General features: G+C 38.8%; 1 protein-coding gene across 1 annotated transcript in view; it reads right to left on the bottom strand.

Annotated features, from left to right (window-relative positions):
* The window catches only part of LOC128642671 (amiloride-sensitive sodium channel subunit gamma-like), a 169,874-nt gene that overhangs the window by 142,062 nt on the left and 15,666 nt on the right, over positions 1-12,146 (bottom strand). Inside the window, exon 4 of the mRNA XM_053695453.1 lies at positions 5,659-5,822. Within this exon, the coding sequence (XP_053551428.1) occupies positions 5,659-5,822 (164 nt within the window). The remainder of the gene's footprint in view (positions 1-5,658; positions 5,823-12,146) is intronic.

Genomic DNA, 12,146 nt, shown 5'->3' with positions numbered 1-12,146 from the left:
AATAAAAGTTTTTATTTCAGTCAAACTATAATTCTCACAGCTCTGCTGAGAGAAATTACCTCCCTCAAAATAAGTTTTGAAGACCCCTGAGCTCTGTAGAGATGAACCAGATCATGCAGGGAATACAATGAGTTGCTGACTGAAATATTTGATGCATAGTAAAAGCGCCCCTCCCCCACACACACAGCAGTGAGGGAGAACAGAAACTGACAGAAAAAAACAGATTTAAGCAACTGCCAAGTGGAAAAATGGTGCCCAAACATTTATTCACTCAGTACCTCAGCAAATGAAAACGATTTTACATTCCAGCAAAAACATTAAACATAATCTCTAGTTATTAAACAGCTTTATGTCTTTCTTACAGTGTAATTCTAGTGAAGTACCATTCTCCCAGAATACTGAAGTGTAAAGTATACATACATGACATTATATCGGTATGGCAGGATTTTCTCATCAATTCCATTGTCAGAAAATAAAAACTGCTACATACCTCTATGCAGATTCATCTGCCCGCTGTCCCCTGATCTGAAGTTTACCTCACTCCTCAGATGGCCGAGAACAGCAATATGATCTTAACTACTCCGGCTAAAATCATAGCAAAACTCTGGTAGATTCTTCCTCAAACTCTGCCAGAGAGGTAATAACACACTCCGGTGCTATTTTAAAATAACAAACTTTTGATTGAAGATATAAAACTAAGTATAATCACCATAGTCCTCTCACACGACCTATCTAGTTGCTGGGTGCAAGAGAATGACTGGGAGTGACGTAGAGGGGAGGAGCTATATGCAGCTCTGCTGGGTGAATCCTCTTGCACTTCCTGTAGGGGAGCAGTTAATATCCCAGAAGTAATGATGACCCGTGGACTGATCACACTTAACAGAAGAAAACATTTTTTAAAAAAGTGGACGCGAATAATTACGTCCACATGGAAAGCTGCCATTTAATTAAATGGATTGAGAATATACCTACCAGTCAGTTCACAAGAATCAAGAAAAACTGTAATAATCCCGAAGATTTTGAAACCCAGTCACAAATTTTAAAAGATAGATTTTTAGATAAAGGCTATGATGAAAAAAATGTAAATACAGCAATTGAAAAAGTGAGGTTAAAAGACAGGGAAGAACTCCTTAGAGGTAAAGAAAAAAGTTCTGTAGGTACTAATCAGGTAGAAAAACTAAATATTCCCTTTATAACTAAATTTAACGCTCAACATGGCCATATAAAAGGTATTTTAAACAAACACTGGCATCTTATAAGAAAGGACCATATATTAGGAGACCACGTAAAAACTCATCCAGAAATTATTTACACTAAGGCAAAGAATTTAAAAAACAATTTAGCCCCAAGTATGTATAGGAGTAAAAATAATTGGTCTGATGTGGATTTAAATGGATCTAAATTAATGGGTTTCTTTCCTTGCTGTAGTTGTGTAGCATGTACATACAGTTCAAAATTAAAGAAAATAACCTCCACCACTAGAGACTACACTTTTATTATTAGGGACCTAATTAGATGTAGCGACAAAGGGGTAATTTATCTCCTACAGTGTTCTTGTAGGAAACAATATTTAGGACAAACCCAGAGAAAATTGAGGGACAGAATAAGAGATCACGTGAATAACATCAAAAATGGCTTTGAGGGCCACTTGGTCTCTAAACATTTCAAGGAATGCCATAATAGTAATCCAAAGGATCTATGCTGGTGGGGCATTAAAAAGGTTAAACAAGATGGTAGAGGGGGCGATTTTGAAAGAATGATTTTATATAAAGAGGCAGAACTGATTTATAGTTTTGGTTCGTTAACACCTGAGGGGTTAAATGCAGAATTAGACTTGAATCCATTTTTACATTAAGGCAGTTTAGTTTGTTAATTTTAGTCACATTCGAATAAGCTTTGTTTATCCCAGTGATTTGGGACCTTTCATAATCGATCTCAATATTCTATAATATATGTCTTCACATTAATTTAAGAATATATTGGGCACATATTATAAATGGTCCTGGCCCTATTATTAACAATAAGCATATAGAAAATATATAAAACACTGACACTGATAGTAATTTACCTTTCTGTTAGATTAATGCATATTTTAGTATATTTTATATATCTATGATTTTATATAGATGGATTTTAGTATATTATATATTTATTTTACATTGCAATTCTATTTATATATTTCCATCTTCATTGCATATATAATTGTTATGGATTCCCTTTCATAATGATAAGGTCATACATTGAATTGCTGCAATTTTGGATTTATTTGTGCTCTTGGTTATTATTATTAACTTAGTGTATAATATATATAATTATCACAATTATTATGAATTTTGGATTTGTATATTTCGTTCTATTTTCATATTTATAACTTTTTAAATATTGTATGAATTTCCGTTTTTAGTTAAAGTTTTAATTAAGTTTATTAAGTGATTTATATATATTTTTTAAATTGACTTTAAGATGCTAAAAAGAAAGATTGGACTTTAACAATCAGAAATTAATTGATTGTATACAGGAAGTGGTTAAGGCTATATAAAGGCAGTACTTGGATCAGTTTATACATCTTGATAAAGGCCATCACACGGCTGAAACGCGTAGATGCAACACTGATCTTGACTTGGGGAGAACTATCACCATTACAGAGCGCTCTGTGTGAACTGATTTTAAACTTCCCGCATTTGGATTTGGAAGCGGAGAAACTCCCTCAGTGATTGGAGGATTACACCCATGTGACAAGGGTTACGACGTCACACGCCAAAAGTGTTCGACGGAGGAAATCCCTAGCTACGAGGAGGACGTGGACACCCAAGAATTACGGTGATCTCTATACTCCTATCGTGACTCTGAACCTAAGAGAGTCTGCCCTGGATACACAGTCCCGTAGCCTAAGGTATTTGTCAACTACTTTTTGGAAACATTTTTGCTTCAGTGGATAAATTATCCTTAAACCGGCTAACTGTTACCTTACAAAGTGCTGAACAACAGACTGCCTTATTGAACGCTTATTTCATACGATCGTTTTTGTGGGTCTAACTGTATTCACAGTATTTTAGCATCTGACATAATTTATTAGTTTAATTTTATTAGAGCATATTAATTAACTATTTATTGTAAATCATATTAACCACCGGTGGTATACATATTGTTATTTTCTGATTAGTATAATAAGGTGTGCTTTATTATATGTTGTGTGTATATATATTTATTATCCCACTGTGTCTGATTAAATATTAGTGTATATATTGAATATATCTGTATTTTATGACTCTTATTGCAGTATTTAAGTGTTTTTAAGAGATATATATACTCTCTTTTTTAGCATTGTTTGATTTCAAAATACCACAGCTTTCTAGCGCCACATCTTTTTTGTATTTTATCTGTGTTCTCCTATGAATTGCTTCCAGAGTGCAATTCGTGTTTGATGTGTGCTGGTATTATAGTATTAAGGAGTTTTTAATTCTATTTTGTTGAGAGACTAAGGGGCCGATTTATCGTGTGTCTGGCGGACACATACGCTGTCGGCATTTATCATTGCACAAGCAGTTCTGGTGAACTGCTTGTGCAATGCCGCCCCCTGCAGATTTGATGCCAATCAGCTGCTAGCAGGGGGGTGTCAATCAGACCGATCGTATAGGATCAGGCGGATTGAAGACTGCAGCCTCAGAGGCAGCAGACAAGTTATGGAGCATCGGTCTTCAGACCGCTGCTTCATAACTACTGTTTCCGGCGAGCCTGAAGGCTCACGCCGAAACAGGGGCATCAATTCGGAGCTTGATAATTCGCCCCCTCTATCTGAATCATTAAAGAAAGAAAAAAAAAATGGGTTTAGTATCCCTTTAAACTAAGAGGCTTATTACATGTATATGTTAACATGTAGTATTTAAAGGGACATTTCAGCCAAACGTTGAAATCCACATTGATGCATTTCAGTTTAGAATAGAAGCATTTTTGTAATATACATGAATTAGCAAAAATGCTTCTAAAAAAAAAAAAGCTATAGCTGTTTCAAAAGTGTATTTAAGTATGCACCGTGCACCAGCATTTTATACACAACACATGCTCAGAGAGCCTAAAGTGCTTGTATCATCTGGTAATGAGGCCTATCTATCAAGCCGTCAACTTTCTTGCATTCGACTGCACCAATACCCTCGCCTAACATCACGGCCGTGGAACTGAATACGATCTCCATCTTTATCAAAAAAGCCGGCAAAAAGCCGTGCACCCAGTACGGGGCGATGAGCAGCGGACTGTTGTTAACTAAACAGTCATCGATCTTGCTGCTATTCGGCTTTTTACCAACTTTATTTATACCCGGTCAGTAAACACCGCCACTATACTAAAATGTTTACCCCTATCTCGCTGCTCCTGGACCCCACCGCAACTAAATAAAAGTATTAACCCCTATTCCGCCGCTCCCGGACCCCACCGCAACTAAATAAATGTATTAACCCCTAAACCCCTGGCCTCCCACATCACTACCACTTACTAAACCTAATAACCCCTAAACCACCAGCCCCCCACATCGCCATAAACTAAATAGCTGATTGGAACAGCCAATAGGATGAGAGCTGCTCAAATCATATTGGCTGATTGGAACAGCCAATAGGATTTTAGCGGCTCTAATCCTATTGGCTGATTGGAACCTTTCAGCCATTAGGAATGCAAGGGAAGCCATCTTGGATGACGTCACTTGCATTCATGATCCAGTTTACGGCGGAAACCGTATTAAAGAGGAGCTCCTCATCGGATGTCTTCAGGATGGACCCGCTCCGTGCCGGATGAAGATAGAAGAGGCCGCATGGATGAAGACTTCTTGCCGGCTGGATGGATCCTTCAAGCGGAACTTCAAAAACTGTAAGTGGATCGTCGGGGGTTAGTGTTAGGTTTATAGTGTTTAGGGGTTAATACATTTATTTAGTTGCGGTGGGGTCCGGGAGCGGTGGGATAGGGGTTAATACTTTTATTTAGTTGCGGTGGGGTCCGGGAGCGGCGGGATAGGGGTTAATAACATTATGTAGGTGGCAGCGATGTCGGGGCGGCAGATTAGGGGTGTTTAGACTCAGGGGTTATGTTAGGGTGTTTTTCTACCATAGAAATCAATGGGATATCTGGCAGCATTGAACATAAGCTTTTGGTGCTTTCAGACTTCCATTAATTCCTATGGCATCCGCGGCCTCCAGGGTGGCGGATTGAAAACCAGGTACGCTGGGCCGGAACTTTTAAAAATTGTCAAATAGTGCCGAATGTGTATTCGGAACATCTGTAATGACGTAAGCATTGATCTGTGTCGGATTGAGACTGGTGGATCGTATGTTACGTCACAGATTTCAACTTTTGCCCGGTCTGTAGGCTTTGATAACTAGGTCGCTTGATAAATATCCCCCCATGACTTAGTTTGTTAATTGCTGACATTATACAAGCCCACTGGCGCTCTGAGCAGCTGCAGTATTTAAAATGCTGGTGCACTGAGAATATCTAGCTACGCATCACATGCACGTGCAGATACGTTAGCACTAAAACAGGGGAAACTTTTACTGGACACATTTTTTCTAATACAAGTATATTGCTAAGTAGTTCATCTATGTGCATTTAAATTTTGCCCAGAATATTCCTTTAAAGATAAAATAATAAAGATGTTGGTTTAGGTGACTGTACCTTCATCATGCCAATGTCAGTCTCAGCTCCTGGCGGCACGTTCACACCCTCGTCCTCTGGAAATGGCATCTGTAGTTGATCATGAATGAGTAATCTGATTCCGGCTGAGTGTGTCATATCTCGGACATACTCAATCTGTTGAATGAAAAGTTCCAGGTGCAAACCTGCCAGAGATGTAAACTAGTAACCCATAGTTCTATAGGATTATGACATAATTGTATGATTAATAGAATCATTTTCAAGACAATTATACATGAACTGTACTATAAACATAGCAGCTCTTTGATTATAGGGGATCATTACCGTGATGTTTAGCGTAATCATTAAATAATTATAAGTTGTATTTACTATACAATTACATGAAGCTCTTAAAATTAAATTGAAAGGCGAACACTAATAAAGCTTAACCCTTTGAGTGCTAAGCTGGATTTAATTTTTTTTTGTCTTTTACTATTTAAAAAAAAAAAAAAAAAAAAATTTTACCCCCCCCCCACAGACTTATACCACTGGAAAGGTTATGCAATTACCTTTCCAACGGTGGGTCTTGCGGTCTGTAGTTGCTTAGATGCCTGAGATACAGGCTTCTAAGCAGCATGCCCCCTTTCCCTATACAGGGAGTGCAGAATTATTAGGCAAGTTGTATTTTTGAGGATTAATTTTATTATTGAACAACAACCATGTTCTCAATGAACCCAAAAAACTCATTAATATCAAAGCTGAATAGTTTTGGAAGTAGTTTTTAGTTTGTTTTTAGTTTTAGCTATTTTAGGGGGATATCTGTGTGTGCAGGTGACTATTACTGTGCATAATTATTAGGCAACTTAACAAAAAACAAATATATACCCATTTCAATTATTTATTTTTACCAGTGAAACCAATATAACATCTCAACATTCACAAATATACATTTCTGACATTCAAAAACAAAACAAAAACAAATCAGTGACCAATATAGCCACCTTTCTTTGCAAGGACACTCAAAAGCCTGCCATCCATGGATTCTGTAAGTGTTTTGATCTGTTCACCATCAACATTGCGTGCAGCAGCAACCACAGCCAGACACTGTTCAGAGAGGTGTACTGTTTTCCCTCCTTGTAAATCTCACATTTGATGATGGACCACAGGTTCTCAATGGGGTTCAGATCAGGTGAACAAGGAGGCCATGTCATTAGATTTTCTTCTTTTATACCCTTTCTTGCCAGCCACGCTGTGGAGTACTTGGACACGTGTGATGGAGCATTGTCCTACATGAAAATCATGTTTTTCTTGAAGGATGCAGACTTCTTCCTGTACCACTGCTTGAAGAAGGTGTCTTCCAGAAACTGGCAGTAGGACTGGGAGTTGAGCTTGACTCCATCCTCAACCCGAAAAGGCCCCACAAGCTCATCTTTGATGATACCAGCCCAAACCAGTACTCCACCTCCACCTTGCTGGCATCTGAGTCAGACTGGAGCTCTCTGCCCTTTACCAATCCAGCCACGGGGCCATCCATCTGGCCCATCAAGACTCACTCTCATTTCATCAGTCCATAAAACCTTAGAAAAATCAGTCTTGAGATATTTCTTGGCCCAGTCTTGACGTTTCAGCTTGTGTGTCTTGTTCAGTGGTGGTCGTCTTTCAGCCTTTCTTACCTTGGCCATGTCTCTGAGTATTGCACACCTTGTGCTTTTGGGCACTCCAGTGATGTTGCAGCTCTGAAATATGGCCAAACTGGTGGCAAGTGGCATCTTGGCAGCTGCACGCTTGACTTTTCTCAGTTCATGGGCAGTTATTTTGCGCCTTGGTTTTTCCACGCGCTTCTTGCGACCCTGTTGACTATTTTGAATGAAACGCTTGATTGTTCGATGATCACGCTTCAGAAGCTTTGCAATTTTAAGAGTGCTGCATCCCGCTGCAAGATATCTCACTATTTTTGACTTTTCTGAGCCTGTCAAGTCCTTCTTTTGACCCATTTTGCCAAAGGAAAGGAAGTTGCCTAATAATTATGCACACCTGATATAGGGTGTTGATGTCATTAGACCAAACCCCTTCTCATTACAGAGATGCACATCACCTAATATGCTTAATTGGTAGTAGGCTTTCGAGCCTATACAGCTTGGAGTAAGACAACATGCATAAAGAGGATGATGTGGTCAAAATACTCATTTGCCTAATAATTCTGCACTCCCTGTATTTTGCATTGTAAATTTTAAATAAAGTTGTGCAGTGACATCATCACATCATTGCGTAATGGGAGGCCCTGGCGATGCCTGTAACTATACAGGCCTGATCGCTGAGGCGGGAGTCGTTGGAAGCCCCCAGATTGCTCTCAAGGTGGGTGAGTGCTAGCGACGGCTCTGGAGTTAAAGGGACATAAAACCTGAATATTATAAACAACTTTCCAATGTACTTCTATTATCAAATGTTCTTCGTTTTCTTGTTATCCTTTGTTGAAAAACAGGAAGGTAAGATCAGGAGCGTGCACGTCTCTGCAGCACTATATGGCAGCAGTATTGCTACAATGTTATACATTAGTAAGAGCACTAGATGGCAGCACAAGTGCTCCAGACATGTGCACGCTACCTATCTAGATATCTCTTCAGCAAAGAATAACAAGAGAATGAAGCAAATCTGATAATAGAAGTAAATTGGAAACTTTAAAAAAAAAAACATTCTCTATCTGAATCATGTAAGAGAAATTTTAGGTTTCATGTCCCTTTAACAGTTACAAAAAATATTTATTTCCAAGGTGTGATTTTACCTTTTAATAAAAAGCAGAAGAGTTGAACTTGGGTCATACAGAACTCCGGAGGATTCAGTCTCTATTAGCCCTCTTAGACCTTTCAGAGAAAACAACTTTGGGTAGGGCGATAGGGGCTCCAGACCAGTGCCCTGCGCTGTCATCAGGGGTGAGGGGATGAGAAGGTGCAATGTACAGCCGTTATTTAGTGTATGAAGACGTGTTTATGGTATAAATAGGGCACACTGTATGCTGAGATGGGGGGAGCTGTACAGGGGGCAGGGCATTCAGAAGAAGGGGAAATAGGGGTCTGGGTAAGAGGCCCCCACAAATGTGTCTTGCCCAGGGCCCCACAAATGCCAAGGGTGGCCCTGTGACTGGTAGCTCATCTGTCTAACCCCTTAAAGAACAGCTTTATTTGTTTTTTGCTCAGAAGGGTATTGCCTGGTAATTTGGTGGTAACTCCTTATGTAAATGTTAGCCTGTATGAGCCTCATTACTAGAAGTGCAGCAATACTCTTGTACAGCACAAAGGGTTAAAAGTCAATGTGCGGTTGCTCCTATCACCTACAGGGCCTGATATTAAAAACCTCGCTGCCATGGAGAGAAATCACACAAAATCTTTGGCATTTTTTACCTTGTATTGTAAGGTAGGAATCTCTTTATGTTTCTGATTATTTTTTTTTAGGGTCTCACCGTACTGACGAGATTTCTTAGATCATCTCACCTGAGCGGCAAAGTTTTGAATATCAGACCCTCAGGAAGGCAAAGTTCCTAAGGATTATTTGCATACAGAAAAGTAGAAAAACAAAAAATTTAACTGGAGATGGGCAGACCTTAAAGGGACAGTCTATTTGATTTTTTTTATTGTTTAAAAAGATAGATAACGTCCATTCCCCAGCTTTGTATAACCAATATTGTTATATTAATATAACCTCTAAATCCTATGTCCTTAAAGGCTACCGCTTATCTCAGTACATTTTATTAGCTTTTTGCAGCCAGACAGTGCTACTTCATGTGTGCCATATAGATAACATTGTGCTCACTCCCGTGGAGTTATGCAGGAACCAGCATTAATTGACTAAAATGCAAGTTTGTAAAAAAAACACTGAGACAAGGGGGCAGTCTGCAGAGACTTAGATACAAGGTAATCACAGAGGTAAAAATTATATTAATATAACAGTGTTGGTTGTGCAAAGCTGGGGAATGGGTAATAAAGGGATTATCTGTTCTTTTTAAACAATAAAACATTTCAAGTAGACTGTCCCTTTAATAGTTTGCACTATATAAAGGTGCCCTCCCTTGGCCAGGCCTCACACTTTCTAGAATTTTAGAGAACTGACTGAATCCCACCACTGTCACTTTTCAGGTCCATTCGATTGTCTCCCACCTTGAGTAGCATCAAGTGCTGATTGAAATCTCACCTATTTACAGAGGCTTTACCCTCTTTCCTGTGAAAGTTCCTCTTTATCCTAACCAACAAAGAACTAGATTACAACTGACTCACTATTTTTTTTTTGTCACACGCACGCAAACACATCTCAAACGAAACTTTTAACGCAGTCAAGTTAGTGTGCGTATTACAGGTTCAAAGTAAATTGTTTGTGAACAAGCGAAACCCGATGCGTGCTCACTTCAGGACTTTGGATATCGCAACAGTGCTAACTTCTCCATATAGATTTCAATGGAGCTGAAGAAATAAAAAACACGTATCGCTCACCGCGTTATACCTACATCGCTAAACCCAACTAGTTATGAGTATTTTACATTCCAATGTTCTTCACATAAAAGAAAAATATTATTTTTATTTTTTAATATATATTTCTGTATATCTGATTAATTTTTGGTAAAATATATATCTTAATATATCTGTATATCTATACCTATATATCTATATAAACATATATAGGTATACTATAGATATATACAGTTAAACATAGGAATATATATTTAAAAATACAAAGAAAATTTTCTACTATGCAAAGAACATAGAAATTAAAAATAGTTACATGAAATACATAGTAAGAACATTATAAAATATTAAAATTGATTTAAAATGCTTTTTCAAGTTTTAGATATTTGAATAGAAAGGGCTCCAAATTGTGTGTATATATAAATATATATATATATATATATATATATATATATATATATATATATATATATATATACAGTATACAGTACAGTATATATACAGCCCTTTCCATTCAAATACCTTGCCATATACCATATGCATTTTAACCCTTTTATATATTTTTTAAAATATTTATATGCATAATCCTTACCCTTAACTCTAGGGGGCCAATTTATCAAATGTCAGGAGGACATGATTTGCTGTAGCGAATTATGTCCTCCCGACATTGCTAAATACGCATACGCTGCCGGCATTTATCATTGCAGAAGCATTTTACAAGAAATGCTTGTGCAATGCTGCCCACTGCACATTTGTGGCCAATCGGCCGCTAGCAGAGGTTGTCAATCATTCCTATCATATCTGATCGGGATGATTGCAGTCCGCCACCTAAAAGGTGGCGGACGAGTTAAGGAGCAGCGGTCTTAAGACTGCTGCTTCTTAGCTCCTGTTTCTGGTGAGCCAGGAGGCTCACACGGAATAAGCAGCATCCACTTGCTTGGAAAATGTACCCCTAGGTCTTCACTCGTACAAACGCGATGCGTGCTAATTTAGTTTGCCCTTCAGCAAACGCGTTTACTTTAAACTTGTAATACGTGCGCAATTTAGCCCGGGTCGCATTAACCAATATCATGATTGAGCTAACTTGTAACCAAGCCCAAAATAATTTGTGAACTGCCAGTTCTCTCGACTGCAGCTACAAGCCACACAACCAGCTATATCTCCTTTCTCCTCAACCTACAACCTGTAGATTGTAAGTTCTTCAGAGCAAAGCTCTACTCCTCTTCCACTAACTTGTTTTATTTAGTCCGTTTTATGTATCGGCAGTGCTCTTTTTTACTATGTATTAGTGTACGGAATTTGGCATCACTACAAATAAACAATAACAATAACACAGATTTAAGAAGTGTCATATATTTTGAAATGCCTTTATTTAGATGACCCGTATCTCACAGCATAATAGAAATAATATCCCATATATGGCAGCATTCTAAGGGACATGAAACCCAATTATTTCCTTTCATGATTCAGACTAAGGCCCCAAGTTATCAAAGTCTGGTGGACCTGATCCGACAGTGCGGATCAGGTTCGGTAGACTTCGCTGAATACGGCGAGCAATACGCTCGCCGTATTCAGCATTGCACCAGCAGCTCACAAGAGCTGCTGGTGCAACGCCGCCCCCTGCAGACTCGCGGCCAATGGGCCGCCAGCAGGGGGGTGTCAATCAACCCGATCGTACTCGATCGGGTTGATTTCCGGCGATGTCTGTCCGCCTGCTCAGAGCAGGCGGACAGGTTATGGAGCAGCGGTCTTTGTGACCGCTCCTTCATAACTGCTGTTTCTGGCGAGCCTGCAGGCTCGCCAGAAACACGGGGCATCAAGCTCCATTCGGAGCTTGATAAATATGCCCCAGAGCATGCAATTTTATAATTGCAAACAACTTTCTAATTGACTTCTGTTATCAAATTTTCTTTGTTCTCATGGGGCTCCATTCGTTAAAGTGAATCTCAACTTTCAAGAATGAGTGTCCGGTTTATAAAACTCCTATTAAAAACAGGGGCACTTTTATTCATGAACGTTTACATTTCACCGGTTTTGTTAACTTTCCTTCTTGAAGCCGGAAAAAGAAATTCCCCC

Source organism: Bombina bombina, chromosome 12, assembly GCF_027579735.1.
Source record: "Bombina bombina isolate aBomBom1 chromosome 12, aBomBom1.pri, whole genome shotgun sequence".
NCBI lineage: Eukaryota > Metazoa > Chordata > Amphibia > Anura > Bombinatoridae > Bombina > Bombina bombina.
This window is presented reverse-complemented; position numbering and strand designations above follow the sequence as displayed.